Source organism: Hipposideros armiger, unplaced genomic scaffold (assembly GCF_001890085.2).
Source record: "Hipposideros armiger isolate ML-2016 unplaced genomic scaffold, ASM189008v1 scaffold_332, whole genome shotgun sequence".
Taxonomy (NCBI): Eukaryota; Metazoa; Chordata; class Mammalia; order Chiroptera; family Hipposideridae; genus Hipposideros; species Hipposideros armiger.
The window spans coordinates 963,354-980,690 of record NW_017731682.1 but is presented as its reverse complement, the minus strand read 5'-3'; the positions used below and the strand labels follow the sequence as shown (position 1 = coordinate 980,690).

At 47.1% G+C, this 17,337-nt stretch overlaps 1 protein-coding gene across 6 annotated transcripts in view; it reads left to right on the top strand.

Annotated features, from left to right (window-relative positions):
* CRACR2A (calcium release activated channel regulator 2A) overlaps window positions 1–17,337 on the top strand; it is a 140,575-nt gene that overhangs the window by 100,649 nt on the left and 22,589 nt on the right. For all 6 annotated transcript variants that reach the window (XM_019660955.1, XM_019660957.1, XM_019660952.1 and 3 more), the window contains 5 exons: window positions 1,591–1,686; window positions 3,584–3,771; window positions 9,231–9,302; window positions 13,036–13,081; window positions 15,088–15,194. In XM_019660955.1, coding sequence (XP_019516500.1) covers window positions 1,591–1,686; window positions 3,584–3,771; window positions 9,231–9,302; window positions 13,036–13,081; window positions 15,088–15,194 — 509 coding nt within the window. The remainder of the gene's footprint in view (window positions 1–1,590; window positions 1,687–3,583; window positions 3,772–9,230; window positions 9,303–13,035; window positions 13,082–15,087; window positions 15,195–17,337) is intronic.

Below are 17,337 nucleotides of genomic sequence, written 5' to 3'. Positions count from 1 at the left end.
AAATGGTTACAGTGTGCTTGGCCATGCTACCAAGCCTCTGGGTAACAGGCTTTTGCCTGGCCTCAGCGTGAGGACCGTGGTGTTAGTTTATGACAGCATGGAAAAGGCTGGACCCTGTGGCCAGGATTTGGATCCTGGCTCTGTGCTTAGCAGTTAGTTTGACCATGAGGGAAATGTCAGTCACTTGCACACTCCAGCTCCAGGATAATAGACCCCTGAGGCTCTGAGCAGACAGGGGCGGGGGTAGCACTGCACAGGCCCATCGTGGGGATGGCAGCACCTGCGTGGGGATCCTGGAGCTGCTCACGTCCCTGACACTGTCCACTGGGTGTGCCTGCTCCATGAGCAGCAGACAAGCCCGATGAAGCAGGTTTCCTGTAATCAAAGGTTGGGAGGAGAAAGTTCTTCATCAAATCTGCCTCTGCCATTGCATGTGGTTGAGATGAGGACAATCACAGGCTCCGAGCTACAGTTACCTGCCTGGAAATGTGCAGAGAAACCAGGTGGCATGACTGATGATGAGTCCAGGAAATCCCCTGAGCCTTTGAACAGAGGTGTGCAAAGGCCCCTGCCCGAGAGCAGTCATGCCTCCCCGCTGCTACTGCACTGTCATGCCCAGCCTACCAGCCAGGACAGGGCTGTCCCTATAGGCAGCCTCCCAGGGCTGTCCTCGTTGGGAAGGAGTTGTTCCATGCCACGGGAAACCCAGAGACTCCTGTAGGGGGTTACATGGAGGTTATAATGGTTTCTTCTCTTCCTGCATAGTTTGTACCCCTGTTCTGCCTTCAGGCAAGTGGACAGCTATAGGTGGCATGGGCATTTTTGTTTCTATTCTGTGAACAAAGACACCAAGATCTAGAAGAATGAAGTGGGTTCGTTGGGCAAGGCCAGAGCTGGAGCCCAAGCCAGCTGATGCCCAGCTCAGGACCCTGACACCAGACCCGGCTCTGCTGAGTGTCAGACATCCTGACCCACATACTTTCCTCTTTATCCCACAACCAGGTCCTTCACACCTGCATCATTAGGGCCTCTGCATCCCCGAGTGGGGAAGCCCGGTCCTGGGGAGGAGGGAAGAGGCTACAGAGCACAGGAGCAGAGAGATCCAGAGGTCTGGGCAACCTCAGTCACGGCGGGGAAGCAGGAGGGCCCAGACCCACAAGAGGTGGAGCCCTGTGTTTCCAGAGCGAGGGCCCTTTACGGGATCAAATGACAGTGCCCAACGTGGATAGAATGTACCAGTTGGAAGGAGAATCCACCCCCCAATTTACAGATGAGGAGACTGATCCTGAGATTTGAACTCAGGCCACTGTTCTGTTCTCCCTGTTTGATACTCCCCCACTGACTGACACTGACTCTTTTTGGGGGTTGTGCATGGTCACCAGTCATGCCGTACTGAGCACTTGTACTCTCTCCATCTCATTGGGCCTCACCCACTGGGCAGGCAGGTCACTGAGGCCCTGGAATGTTGTGAGAAGGGCCCCAAAGTCCAAAAGGATGGGTGGGCCCTGCTGTTGAGCAGGTTCAAGATGGGAACAACATCTCCGTCCCAGGTGCATGTAGGCTTCACACGCCCCTCTTTCTGGTTTGCAGGACACGGAGAGGTTCCGGGCCCGCAGTCAGGAGCTGGAACAGAGGCTGTTATCTAAGGAGCGGGAGCTGGAGCAGCTCACCCAGAAGCAGAAGCGGGTATGCTTTTGTCAGTGTCCTCAGATGCCCGGCCCGGCTGCATCCTTTTCTCTGGCTCTTGCTCACTTTCCCTGCCTTTCGCTGAAGGACTTTTTCCCCCCACTTAATCTGAGAAGAACCATTTAGCTGTACCAAGATAGCATTTGATATCACAGATGATCCCAAGATAAAGCCTTTACGTCTCCAATGCCAGGTGTTTAACTCGAAAAGTTGCTAAGAATTCTCCCTTGAAGTATCTGCAAACATTGTCATATAATTATGCCTAGGGCCACCCGAATGGTGAAACATTCATTTATTATATCTTGAATCACGTATAAGAGAAGAGGAGAATGCAGAGGTACAAGGGACACAGTCACTGGTACTTTGGAGGAGGCTGCAGACAGCAGTGTCTTCCCACCAGCATGGCCCTGCATGCCTCCAGCTGGAAGAGGCTCTTCACAGGTCAATTTTTCCATCTCCATCTTCCCCCAGACGATTCATCAGCCTCCTTTGTGACTGTTCCTTCATCCCCCAGAACGGTACAGACACCAGGCGCTCCTCTGATGCACCTGAGCTCCCAGCAGGCGGGCTAGGGGACGTACTGTGCAGGGCAGTGACCATCCACCGCTGGGAATGCCTGATTAATGACCCCAGGAAGACTGATGACCTAGGCAACTCTCGCGTTCACAACCTCCTCCCCAAAGCCTGGGCTTGTGGGGGACAGAGGCCAGGGCGCCACTTGTCTTCCTGTTTTGTTTTGTCTTGTGCTGGAAGGAATCCAGCTCTGGACAGACCCAGACACATTGCTTGCATTTGAATAGAGAGGGCTATTTTTAGCAGCACATTTAAATATGCTCGAAGACATCCCAGGCTAAGGCTGGACACCGCTCCACTCCTGCTGCTACCCACTCTTTGAATTTTGGTTTCTTCCTTATGCAGCAAGATCGTTTCAACTCTAGGAACTGCCAGCTGCCTTGCCATCCCCCTTCCACAGTCATTACCTTGCTTTCTTCCTCTTTCTCCTCCTCACTGTTACGCATTAAGTCCTCACCAATTAGATTTATCCCTCACATGAATGATTGCCACTCGATTTAATTACTGCATGCTTGCCTGATTATACAGGAGCCTCTTGAGAATCACACAGAATCCCTCATTGTTTCTTACTCCTCCCCCACTGGCCACATTCATTTAACTAAATTTATGATGATATATTTGCCTTGGTTTGACTTTTCCTCTGGTGAGAGGGTTGGAATCTCTGCAAAGCATAATCACCAGCCAAGAAAAGCTGAAGTTATACAAATGCTGGTTTTTAATTGCTTTAGGGACATGAGAAAGGTTTTTATGTTTGGTTTCACCTGTTTTAGCGATTTCTTAGGAATTTCCAGGGTTTCTGGTTGCCATACAAATCTTATCTAGATTAAAGGAATTGGACTTAGCTGAGAGAAGAGAAGGTAATAAACAGATCTACTCTCAGTATTCAAAATCGGGAAGGATGGTGTATGAAGATGTCCCTTAGCTGTTCTCCATCTCCATTGATGGCCGAGGAAAAGAAATTGGCTTGAAGGACAATAGGAGGGATTAGGGGAGATCTCAAGGCCATTGATGAGAGGACCACTGTTGAGACCATTAATGAGATGATGATGATCATCATCATCATCATTGGGATGAGAATCAGAGGAACGTGGAATTTCCTTTCCTGGTAGCCCTGTGGAGACAGGGGAGAGTCCAGCGGCACTCTGGAAGCTCCGCCTGCCTCCAGGATTGTGTATGTGCCAAGGAAGGAGCAGGACAAAGCTTACTGAGGCTTGAGAGGGCGGTCAGGGGTAGCAGCCGTTGTCCCTTCCCACCAAGTGGAGAAGCTAGGTGAGGCCGGGACTGGCCAGCCTGATGATGGTCCTTGGCCCCCACTCCTTTCCAGCTGGAAGGCCAGTGTACAGCCCTCCATAATGACAAGCATGAAACCAACGTTGAGAATACCAAGCTGAAACTCACCAACCAGGAGCTGGCCCGGGAGCTGGAGCGGACTTCCCGGGAGCTGCAGGATGCCCAGCTGCAGCTGGAAAGCCTCCAGCAAGAGGCCTGCAAACTCCACCAGGAGAAGGAGATGTGAGTCTGGCCTGCATGCACCCCTACCGTGGCTCCCCAGCTCCCTCCCCTGCGGTGAACCTACTATCTCCCTTCTCTGAGATCCTGTCACTTGCCTATAAAACGGGGCCTGGGGGTCCTTGCTCCCTGAGATCTTATCTAGGATTCTGAGACTATTAAGGAGACCAGTGCTATGCTGAGCATGCCCTAGTATGGCAAGAAATAGACAGCCCTGTTCTCAGAAAATTTATTATGTGATTCAAAAGACATGTTATCCAACCAACAAATACAATGCAATCCATGAGAAAATGCTGAGTGAGCGGACAGACCATATGTGACCGTCATAGTATATTGACCTGGGAGACCGAGGTGGATGAGAGTGAAGCCCGAGGACTTCTGAAGGTGTCATATAATTGACTGGAGCATGTGACGGTGCCCTGGAATCTTTAGCACTGCCCAGTTTTTTTTCCACCAGTGTTCCTCTCTGTGGGTCAGTGGGGGGAACCCCACCTCTCTTGGGGCCTGATTTGCTAGTGAACTGCTTTTGATGTCCAGCCATCCCGATGGTAGAGGCACACCTGAAAAGAATCAGATGGGTCTGTACGTGAAGCTAGAGAAGTTGCTGAGGAATATCAGCATTTATCTTGTCTTGGGAGTGTTAGGTTTTGAGAACAAATGCACTCTGAGGCCCAGGGAGAGGAATGCCACTTGTTCAGTTGTTCATTCATTTGTCCATATATATTTATGTATTTAATATTGGCAAGTGTTTATTGAATACTGCCCTGTGCCAGGTACTGTGCTTGGCATTCCACACATCTCACTTATGTTGATATTTGATATTATTTCATATTTACAGCATCCTGATGTGGCAGTTACTCTTATGATCCCTGTAATTTACAGATGAGAAAACTGAGGTTCAGAGGTTTTCAGAAACTGTCCCAAGATGCTCAGTGTTAGACACATCTTGCTGATTCCTCTCGGTGAATAATGAGCCAGCCAGAAAATATTTACACAGGATAGGACTGACCATCATTCACTCAACCATTTGTTCACACATTCATTCGTTTATTCATCCATTCATTCTGTAAAATGTAGTTGTGTACCTGGTCCTGTGCTGGGTAAAACGGAAAGTTTGAGAAAAGGGCAGTGTTACTTAGCAATGCTGCTGTTATATATATATATGTTAAGTCTTCTCTTTCAGAAGTGAAAGCCCTCACTCTGACTGTTGGCAAAACATTAATCTATCTGCCTAAATCAAATTGTCCAGCTGTTCAGTTCATGTGTGGTGGCCTGTACCCTGTGGGGCTGACTGCCTAGGATGAGAGGGAGGAGATATGTTTGGATTTAAAATTTTACCCTAGTAGTATCTCCAGTTTAAATAAAAAATAAAAAAAAAAATATATATATATATATACACACACACAAACACACACACATACAGAGGGTGCCAAGAAAATGTATATACATGTAAAGAAACAAAAAAAAAACTGTATTAAAATTGTAATACTCAATATATACCGATAATAAAAGATAAATACAAGTCATGTGTATGCATTCTTTAGCCAACCCCGGTATATATACATTCCCAAGTAGCTGACTTAAAACATAACAAAAGCCCACTATTCTAATTAGTTCTTGGATGACCAGTGGAAGGACAGTGTATTTCATTGTAAACAAGCAAAATCAGTTCCTCCTCCTTGAGGACAGGTCAACAAGGCACTGACATTTAACTTTACAAACAGAATTAAGGATTCAGGCTCTTAAAATTCAATCAAGTTCTAAAAACAACAGACATCTGAAGGCAGAAGCATTAGAACAGCAAATGGGAATGAATACCCAGTGTGTCGCATCAAATCACAGCGTGAGGATAAAACCGCTCTCAAGTCTTATCTTAATTAACCAAGCCAGAGACACAGCCTCTGGAGGTTGGGAATTGAAAAACAGGGCAGGAAGGTTAGGAGGAAGCAATAAATGAACCTTCATGACTTGTTTTGGACAAGCTTGCAATGTCCTGTACAGCCAGGAAGTGTGCTGGATCCCAGGAGAACGTGTCCGGTTCAGGGAGGTCAGGAGTGAAGGGCAGTGAGAGCCTCAGCTTGTTCTCCATACAACAGACTCCCAGGCCAGCAGTGCTGATGGAAACTTAAAGCTCTAATCCAGCTCTTCATTTCATGAGTGAAGAAACTGAGGCTCAGAGAGGTATAGTGACCAACCCAGAGCAACACAGCTAATTAGTGCCAGAAAACAGAGCCTAGTTCTTCTCCTGACAATGTCTTTCTGCCTGATGCTGCTCCGGGGCGAGGAGAAGAAAAGGTGAGGTTTGGAGATAAACAGACTTACTCATTTATCAAGTAGACTTCTGAATGGGCAAAATTAATTTTCCTCTTCTCTGAAGATGCTGAAGGAAGGAGAACTAGATTTTAAGGTAAGATGAAGGAAGAACAATCAAGCAGGGGAGGTAATATAACAATAAAGGTCAGCTGAAAAGCAGTACAGCTCTGTTTATTCTGTTAAGTAACTTTTGTTTTGGGTAGATAGTTTATAACAAGGCACAAAATTCAAAGAGCAGAAAAGGACATACACTTGAAAAGATGTTTGCCCCCCATACATCACTCCTGTCCTCCAGCCACCCAGGGGCCACCAGTCATGGTTTCTTGTGGATCCTTCCAGAGTATTCTATGAATATGCAAGTGCAAGTGCATGCACACACACACACGTGCACACACACGCCATTTTCAGTTACGAAACAGTAGCACACTGTTCTGCATTTCCCTGCATTTTTCACTTGACAATATGTTTTGGAGTGTGCTCCATATCTCATCCATCTCCTAAAAACAAAGCCAACAGCAGCTCCCTAAGGGCAGCCATAAACCTCTCACCCACCACACCTATGAAAAATGGCTAGTTCTTTGTTTTTCAGTTCACATGCTACCCAGATACAAACTTTTAGAATGTCTAGGTTAGAAGGACTTTAAAGGTCATTTAGTTAACTTGCAAGTGTCATTTTTTTTTCCAGAAATGCTTTTCTTTTTATTAACACAAAAAAATCTGAATCTCTCTCTCTCTCTCTCTCCCCCTCTCTCTCCCTCTCTCTCCCTCCCTCCCACTCTCCCTTCCTCCCTCCTTCCCTCCCTCTGTACAGCTGACCCTTGAACAACTTGGGTTTGAACTGCATGGGTCCGCTTAGCGTGTGTAAGTGTATCTGAGCAGTTCAAACCTGCATTGTTCAAGGGTCAACTGTATTTTCTATCCCCGTTGCTGGGAATCTGTAAATGGAGGGCCGATGTAAGTTACAGATATTCACCTGCACAGGAGTTGGTGCCCCCAATTCCTGTATTGTTCAAGGGTCAGCTGCATATATCTGTCTATTATCTATCTATCTATCTATCTATCTATCTATCATCTGTCTATCCATCCATCCATCCATCCATCCTTCTATCCATCTATCCATCTGTCTCCACCCAACTGGATGTATATTTACTGTACAAGTGGGCAGATATATTTGCATCGATGTGGAATATACACATGTATGCATCAGTGTGTGTCTGTATAGCTCCAACGGTCAGCTGGTGCTGTGAGAACAAGGCCAGAGAGGATCTGGACCCTCTTGTTTAGGAATTGGCTTCTCCGACACCCTCTGAGAGCCCAGACCATAGATCTCCAATGAGTGACTCTTCTTAGCAGGGACAAGCTGCCTGCTCCCCGCTCCCTCCAGAGAGAAGCAGGACCTGGGTTTGGCGGTGGGGGCGTGAAGCCAGGCCAGGCAATCTCAGCTCTCAGGGCACAGAGGCAGCCAATAAGCAGCTCTAATTCTGCTAATCAGGGCAGAATCCTAGACAGGGATTTGGGGATCCAGTTTGGATAATGGGAAATACATTGTTTTCCCTCAAGTTGAAATTAAATATAATTGGTAATAAAATGTTAGGAATTTGCAGCTCTGCAGGAGTCAGAGAAGTTTGTTGCTTAATTAGGATTGCCTGAGGTGAACTTAAAATTTGATTCAGTCTGTTATTGTCGTAAATTGACTTTATAATTATTCTATAAAGGGAAAAAAAAACTGCCACCGATACCTCTTCAGGAATCAGGTTATTGCAAGCTTGGCACGAGTCCTAAGGACGCAGCAAGCTGGTGCTGTTTTCACCAACTCAATAATGACACCGATGGGCTGGCGGGGGTGACTGTCCTTGCTCAGCCCAGTATGTTCACAACCCAGGTGCCCTGATAGCCTATGGGAAGTGATGAATTTATCAGGCTGTAAGATGCTCCCTGCACTAAAAGCTATGCTGTGGTTTGGAAATGTGGATATTTGGACCGTTTCCATGCACCATGGTGCAGAGCACAGAGGGGACGATGGAGGCAGCATTGTGAAGTTAAGCCAGTTTATTTTCCAATGTCACTCAATTCTGTTTTTTTCCATTGCTTTCTTGAATAATGCTGAATACCTCCCTACTTACCCCTCCCTCCCTCCCTTCCTTCCTTCCTTCCTTCCTTCCTTCCTTCCTTTCTTCCTTCCTTCCTTCCTTCCTCCCTCCCTCTCTCTCTCCCTGCCTTTCTTCTTTTCTCTTCAGCCCTCCTTCTGCCCTCTCTCATTTCTTCCAGCTGCTACTTGACTCTGTCTGCATGCCGGGCACTGTGGTGAGGGTACAGATATAAGCAACCTGGACACAGCCCCTGCCTTGCAAAGTTGCCCTCCAGCCACCCCATGTAACGCTCAGCTCCTTCTCCCTTTCTCAAAACTCCTGATATGATTGACACATTCACACTGTGATATAAATGACTGATTATAACTGATGCATTAAACTCTGCTTTACAGCTAGAGATACAAAATCCTAAGTGAAAGAAATGAATGACCAACAGTGGAAATTCCAGATATCTGGGAACAGGTTGGTTACTTTTGGGGGAAGATGAAGTAAGAAAATGATTCTTCTAGATCTGAAAACAAACTAAAGCAGCATCCAGGGGGAGAAAGGCACACCAGCTCTGCTCTCGCCCTCCCAGATTGGACTGAGATGAATATTGATTCTAAGTTAATTCTCTGAGCTCTGGGTAAGGCAGGACCCTTTGGAGCCTGGGAAAGCGGTGCAGTTAATCTTTGAGTCGTATTCGCAGGTGGAGTGTGAAGTGTCTGTGGAATGAGCAGGTTTGGGGTGAAGAGGTCTAGATTAGGAGCCTGGATTGTCTGTGTGAGCTGGGAGAGTCGTCAAAACTCTTTGACGGTATCTGGGAAATGGGGAGAATTTTAGCTTCCAAATAGGGCGTCTGTGATGACTGACTGAGATGATGGCTATGAGCACTTGCCTGTGGCAGGCGCTCTTCATGGAAGGCCATGTTCCTCTGAGCCCTCTGTCCCCAGCGCGGGGCACTGCCTGCTGGTTCCAGTGTGAAGGCTCCTGGGCACCAGCCTCAGCACGGCGCCTCGTACCCTGGCAGCTCACCTGCCCAGCGCAGTCACCCATCACTGCTGTTTGCGTCCTCCTCAGGGAAGTGTACCGTGTGACAGAGAGTCTGCAGCGAGAGAAGTCGGGGCTCCTGAAGCAGCTGGACTTCCTGAGGTGGGTCAACACTGCATGTTTTCTGAGAGAGCACCACAGACACCTCAGGTTGGGGGACCAACCTGAAAGGCTTCCCCGCCTACATGCTGCAAAGACATAGTTGCTGAGAGAGCGTCCACATTCCCCTTGTCCCCACGAATTGTCCGGACAGCCTAGTACCACCCTCTCTGTGTCTGGTCCATCTACACACATGTCCATTTCCTTCTCCAGTTTATACCTCTGTGGGGAGGCTTTGCCTCATTCTTCTTGGTGTCTCTCAAAGTAGCTTGCACCGTACTTGCTCAGGTAGGAGGGGAACTGAATCTATTGAGCATCTACTCTATGCCAGCTACAGTATCCCTTTCACCTGTAACAAAAGGTAGGAAAATAGGGCAGTTGTTAATATAAGAGGTAACTGATGAGGAAGTTGATGTTAGAGAAATAAGGTAATTTACCAAAAGAGACACAGCTGCTCAGGGGTGGAGCCGGCTTTGAATCTACATCTGGCTGATTGTCTCGGTTCTGCCATATTCCGTTAATGTTTGTTGGATCAGTGCAGGCATGCCTCATTTTAATTGCACTCTGTTTTATTGTGCCTCGCAGGTACTGCATTTTTGTTTTTTGCTTTTCTACAAATTGAAGGTTTGTGGCAACTCTGCATTGAGCCAGTATATTGGCATCAGTTTTCCAACAGGCTCAGATGATGGTTAGCATTGTTAGCAATAAAGTATTTTTAATTAAGGTTTGCACATTGTTCTTTTTAGACATAGTGCTATTGCACACTTAACAGACTGCAGTATAAAGTAAACATGACTTTTATATGCAAAAAAATCCTGTGACTCACTTTGTGGCAGTGGTCTGGAATGGAGCCTACAATATCTCTGAGGTATGCCTGGAAATGGGTCAGAAAAGGAGAACTACTAGGAAAGGAGTTTTCTCAGCTTGCTAAAACTCGCTGTAAATTCAAAGTGTATTGGCCTGCAATGTGCCAAAAAGAAAAAAGAAAAAGAAAAAAAAAAACCACAAACCTACCCAACCTGTGTGGGGAAAGATGGCGTTTCCGTTTTGCCTGTGAGGCTCCTGAGCGAGTGCACCTGCTGCCTGCCGAACAGCTCCTGGGGAAGGGTGATGGATCACAGGGACTCTGGGTTCTGATTTGTGAAGTGCAGGTGATTTTGAAGCTGGTATGATATAAAGATTTTTTTTAAATTTGATAGCAAGGTAGGGTCACTGTCTGACATCCGTGATTGTACCAAATTGAGAAGTGCTTCAAACTGAATGCACCTCAAATTTACTGCACTCCATACATGATTCAAACAGCTTCCAAAGGCCAGGGAGATGGAAGGGGCTCTTAGGCAGCCAAGGTTTCATCTGTTTGAGAGAAGGTCTTGATTCTCAGGAAGGCTTTCGTGAAAGGAAGAGAAAACAATGTGCAAGGACAAGTAAGTGTTTGTTTGTTTTCGCCCTTTTTTCTACTGTACTTAGAAAAAAGAGAAGGGCAGATTCCACAGGCATGAGCAGGACAGAATGACAAGGCAGGACTCACAGACACTTATGGGTGTTTTCACTGGAGATTAGCATTTGTCCAGAACCACCTGCCTGCAGCCTTTCTGTGCTACTACTGCATGGCTCCCAAGGGGAGGCTGTGCCAGCTGGAGAAGCCGCGATGTGGAGGGGAAGTCCCCACGGCACATTTTTCCTCCTCAGTGAAGTCACCAGGCAGTGACGGAGGGCAGTGGGGAAACAGGAATGGGAGAGAGAGAGAAAGTTGGGGGTGGGGTGGGTGCGGAGAATAGTGGGAGTGTGTGTGTGTGGGGGGGTGGAATCAGGACAATGGCCTGGACGGAACAGGGTGAGGAGGGGGCCGCCCTCCTAAGGCAAATGGGGCAAATGAAAGCAATTTCAGGGCACTCAGTCAGGAATGTGCACTTTGCAGCTGGATCGGGTGAAGACCCAGCACTGCCCCCATTTCCTTGTGTGACTGGACGGTTGACTTCACCAGTTGCGGTCTTAGCCTTCTCACGCCCATCTCACAGGCTTCTTTTGAGAATTAGATGATAGATGTGAGCAGCAGTCACAACAGGGCGGTGATGTGGATGGAAGTTGATACGTTTAGAGAGTCGAGCACTTCTTTAAACCCTGAAGCTTCTGCATGGAGATGGCTACACAAGGCAGGAAACAGCACAGCACACTCCTCAGTAAAGATGTGCCTTCCCAGGGCTCCCCAAGTCCTCACCCAGGTTGCAAGGCTGCGAAGGTCACCGCCCACACAGATGGTGGGTCCTGCTGGCATGAGAAGCTCCCTTTGCCATTTGCTGGGCTTATAAAATACCCTCTTTGTCCTTCCCAACTTGTTCTGTGGGCCCTGGCCGTGCTCCTGCCAGCTCACCAGACGCACTACCTGGTACCCACCTACCCGGCATGTTCCTAGTGTTTCTGCAAGACCAGGGAATGAAGTCGTCATTCCAGCCTGTCTCGGTGCTGCCTGCCCTGTGCCTGCCCACAGTCGGTGCCCAGTACACGGCCACGTTACAATGATGAGGGTCAGACCACGGCTGTATACTCCCTTTGCAGAGACCTACAAATGTATTATAATGTTTCTTATCTAATATCTCTTGTCCTCCTTTCCCATCCAGCTACTTCCCATTTCTTTAATCACTTTCAACAAAACTTTCAAAAGAATTGTTTACACTTATGTTCACTGTCTCCATTTCCTTTCCCCACATTCTCAATCTTCCACTGAAAGTGACAAATGACCAACATGTTGCTGAAAATATCGGTCAGTTCCAGGGCCCCCTTTGTCCCCAGCTCTCTGTTCTTAGCACAGCACCTCTAGGGCTCCTTTGAAAACTTGAGTCAGATCAGGATACTCCTCTGCCAAACCCCCACCTTCCCACGGTTTCATCTTTGGAGTAAAAATCAAGGTTCTTACAATGGCCCACAGGCCACGAATGGCGGGCCCGCACTCCTCCCGCCTTGTTTTTTTCTGACTTTGTCTCCTAACTGCTCTCCCTCTGAGCACCCTGCTGCCCTCCTTTCTGTTCCTCATGCACAGCAGGTGCGTCCCAACCAAGGCTGGCCCTTGCCACTTCCTCTGCCGGCGATGCCCTTCCCCCAGACACCTGCAGAGCTCCCCTCTCCTCTTCCAAATCTCTGCTCAGTGCTACCTTCTCAGGGACGTTCTCCCTGGCCACCCCATTGAAATACCACTCCGCCCTCTGGCACACTTTATTTCACTTTCCCACCTTATTTTTCTCAATAGCGCTTACACCTGCACTAAAATACAAATTCCCTGAGGGCAGGAACATTTTCTCTTGTTCACGGGTGTAACCTTGACAGCTAGAATAGCGCCTGGCACGTAGTGGGTGCTCAGGAGACACTTGCTGAGTGAATGCATGCATGAATGATGGTTCAGAGAGAGCGTGCACACAGACCCAATAGTCAGTTCAGGCGCAGCTGGAATGCCTGGTCACACTCTGGGGGAGGCTCCCCCCAGTAATAGCATATAGACCAGTGCTTGATCCTGAAAGGCTGTATCACAAAGCCATTCTGTCTATCTCCCTGCCTCTGAGCTGATTTACATGCACCTACGCTCTGCCGTTAACCATAGTCCCTAAGAAAAGAGATTCCACGTGCTCCCTGGGCCTTGCACACTAAGCCTTCCTCTGCACATATCTGACTGGCAAACCAGCTGGTACTGGGTCTGTTGACTGCAAATGCCATGTTTGAATGGACTTCCCTTTTTCATCCTCAGGGAAAGGAACAAGCACCTTCGAGATGAACGAGACATATGTTTTCAGGTAAGTGGCCAATGCCCCCTCCCTCAGGGAAAAGACGAGGACTGTGGTCCAGTGGCAGCCAGAACCCGAGCTGGGACTGGCCAGGAATGTCCCAAGGCTTGGGGTCTGGCTGCTGCTTTCTGTGTGAGCGGGACCAGGGCATAAACTCTTTTGAAAATAACAAAAATGCAGGGTGGCCTCCTAAGCAACAGTGTGTTAATTTTCTATGAAGTCACATACTTTGCTCTTGACAGAATAAGACTGAAATATTTGAGAGGATTCACACATTTCTTGGATGCAGAAGTGGTAGTTCTGCCCATGAGATGGTACAGTTGAAATGTCATCATCACTTTTAAACCAAAATGCTCACAGTTGTTCTCTTCATTAAAATTTTGATCTCTTGATGGAAAATTTGCATTTTTAAACTGTCATAGAACAAATTCAAAATATATAGTTCACAACTTGCATAGTTGATTTTATGTCAATTTCTTGTACTTTATGGGGACCCCTGTTCCTCCATACCTGAGCACCACATTTACATACTTTCACAAATAGCACAAAATTCTGTATTTATTTAAAGATCTTCACTTTGGACTGCGTTAAACAAAATCTAGGATTCCATGCTCCCCTATCATCTTCCCTTTCAGACGGCAGCTGTTAGATGCTCTAAAGGGAAGAAAAAACTTGGTCAGGACCTATTGATGTGAGTCTTCAATTATTAGAATTATCACACCATGAATTTCACATGTTTCCTTGGGCAAGTCATTCACCTCCTTGGACCATGACTGCGACTATCCCATGAGGAAAGGGAATCCCTATCATTTTTTCCATATTGTAGGGATTTTTCAGAAAAATTCTTAGAAAGAGGAGGGCTTGCACTGGGCCATTAGCTGAACAGTGGTCTAAATGCAGTCAGCAAAAGACAGCTAGTTTGCCCTGAATTAGATGCACCCTGGTTTATAATTGTAAATCCCGAGGACCTTGTTCTACCACCATTTCTTTTCTATCACTGACTGGCAGCCAGTATCTCCGCTGCCCACCTGTGTGTACTATTAGAGCAAGGCTTCAGCCTCCACCTGTTTGTTTGATGATGATAATCATTATAATTGCTGTAGAAGGAACATTGAGTTTATTTTACAACTTCTAGCCAAATGTCACCCTAATCCCGTGAACTTGCTCCCCCTTACCTGCCAAGCTCATTTTGCTTTGAATAGGAGATGGAATTAAGAACCCTTGTGGGGACTAGAAGAAAGAGATGAAATCATGTTCATGCTGGATAATAATTAAAGATTAATTTGGAATCATTATAGCCATCCCTTCAGGGACTCGGAGAGCCCTGCCACCCCTCCTTCTCTCATTAAGGATCACTGAGAATCATGGGGATGGCTGGGTAATGACAGGTTCTTCCTGTGATCTAACTCCCCGTCATCTCCTGGAAGACACCTGTCAGGGAGCATTGGCAAAGTGGTATGTAAATCCCCACTCCACGCAGGCTCTCCATTACAGATGTGTGAGTAATGTGTCTACACCCAGCCTATGCCCACAGAAGGTCTGAAATACCCTGTGCTGGCTTAGTAGCTGTGAACAGGGCACTGGGCTGGTTCATTTCTTACATCCGGAGCTTTGAGAATAAAGAGGAACCGGAACTACACATGAGGGTGTGATTTAAATATGCACAGTCTTCTCTATCCACAACTATTTTTCGTATGCATCCCACATTTATCTCTTTTTACTGTCCTCTCACAAATTATCAGTAGTCCTGGGAAGGATAATATGGTGGACTTCAGGCTCCAAACTGTGTGTTGGTTCATTTGATTAGATTATTGTACAGGAAGTGGAGGAATTCTGGTGAGAGATGATGACAAAAGGAGAGTAGGTGAGTGCTGGCAGGGCAACCCGGACATCACTTGCTGACTTCCGAGTTTTGTTTAGAGCCTGACCTATGAGGTGAGAAAGCGGAGCCCTTTCTGTTCAAATGTTGGGATTAACCAGCAGGCTGGATCTGAGGGCCTTTTGTGTTTCTACAGAAAGATAAGGCAGCCAAGGCAAACACAGCTGCTTCCAAGGCAAGCTGGAAACAGAGATCTGGCTCTGTGATAGGCAAATATATGGACAGCAGAGGGATTCTCAGAAGGTAAGTCATGTCTGTTCATTCATTATCTGTGTGTTGGTCTTGCACTCACTGGGAGCAGGTCCTGAGCCCATGCTGAGTACAGACTGGCCCTGATGGGGAAGCCCGGGCTCAGCGGCACTCATGTCCCTGGAATCTTAGAGGACATATCTCTTCCTGTTCTGACATCCAAGTGGGAGGAGACTGTGCAGAGCAAGCCCCTAGGACAGGCCATTGTCTGAGGGGGGGCCCCCCTCCCCCAGTGTGGGCCTGCAGAGAGACACTGAAGAGGTGCTGCACATCAGCAGAGGAGAGCGAGAATAGGACAGGTCAAGGCAGAGAGACAGAGGGTGTGGCAGGATGATGCCCTATTTTCTGCTCAGCAGAATGGATGCACTCAGTTTTTCAGGTACATGGCTGCTGGGCTCTGAAGGGTAAATAAAGTGTCATATGGAAACTCCAAGAGTCGAACACCTTTACAGACAAAGAACAGGCCCTGTGTCTGACAGATGTTTTTCAATGATTCATATTTAATTAACTCAAAGATGATGTGTTTTATTCCTGTTGGACAGCACATGATTGAGTCCCCAAAAGAGAGGCTCATTTAAAGAGACCATCCAGTCCCCTGTCCCCTCTTCTTTTGGGCACATGCTCCATCCATCTAGATGGCCACAGACAGGCAGAGGCAGCCAGATCCCTTAGCATGAGACATGGGAAGAAAGTGTGTGAACTTGCTTGGCTAGGAGACACTGAGGACAGCAAGCATGAAATAAATAGATATGCAAAGGGAGGTGGCTCTGGATGTCAGTCAGCTGATGAGTCAAGTCTTTGGACATGATCATCGTGAATTCCTTTTATAAGTAGCTCAACAGTGATAGACAATTTGGGAGCCAAATTTCTGCAATAACAATTGGCCTGTTGGTTCCTCGGAACTGAGTATATTCATTGATTGATTCATTCAACAAGCATTTACCAGTGCCTACTCTGTACTAGGCATTCTTTTGACTTCTGTGAAGTGTCCAAATATAAATTAGACCTGAGTCCTGCCATTAATATCCATTATTGAGCACCTCCTATACAAGATACTGTGTTACGTGCTGAGTATACAGCAGTGAGCAAAACCGACCCTATCTCTGCTTTCATGGAGCTCGTGGTTGAGTGGAGGAAACAGACAATAACCAAGTAAGCAACAAATCGTGAACCCTGAATTCTGATACAGGCTTTGCTGGAGGCTGCTGCTATCTACTGCGGGCACACAGCGTTTGGTGGAAAACTAAAAATGAACTTAGTCAGATTAAGCTCAAGTATTGCAGAATGTCAGCAGTGCTTGAGAATTTCCCTCAATAAAAAGCTTTTCCCAGGAAATGCTTCATTTTATGACCATTTCAGTGGCCATTTCTTTCTTGGTTATAAGGCCTTTGCAAAAGCATGCTGTGTGTGCAAGCTTGCTCACGTGTGCACAGACATAAGCACTCTTGTGTGTGCAAGCAGAGTGAAAGTGGATGGGCATGCTAATTATGTTCCAGAGGAGATAAACAGTAGGCCTGTTAGAATATAAAAGAAAAGAGATTTGTTGGAAAGAAGACAGCTTCTATTAAAAACAGTGATTTCATAAAAAGTGGAAAGGTCCTTGAATTGCTACAAATCCTTTATTTTGTATCAAGGGACCCAAACTAAGTCACCATTTTCATGAACAAGCAGTACACCTTAATTTATCTCTCAGAATTGCACTTCAGAATGGTGAGGCATGCATTTTCCCCCTTCCTACTGTTGGTCTGTAGGAGTAATAAACATTATAAGTTGGGACGAGATGAAGGGAGCGTGTCTGTTCCACACAGTCTGTGTCCTTTGTCTACCTTTCTCCTTTGGCCCTGTCGCCTCACTTCATTTCCATTCCACTTTATGCTCTAATCCTTGTGTGCGCGTACACATGTGTGTATACATGCACGTGTGTGTAGGGGTGTAAGTGTGTACAGGCATGTGTGTGTGTCAGTTGTGGACTTGAGGACCTCCCCGTCAGACTCCTGTCCCCTTTAATATGCTTCTCAGCTTCAGTTCACAAAGACCTGAGAGGAACACATGAGCCAGGAAGGATCTGTGAGGACTTTGCTCTCAACACCTCGGCAAGCACAGCGTGTGCATTTGCCCAATGTCCCTGCATGTCCCA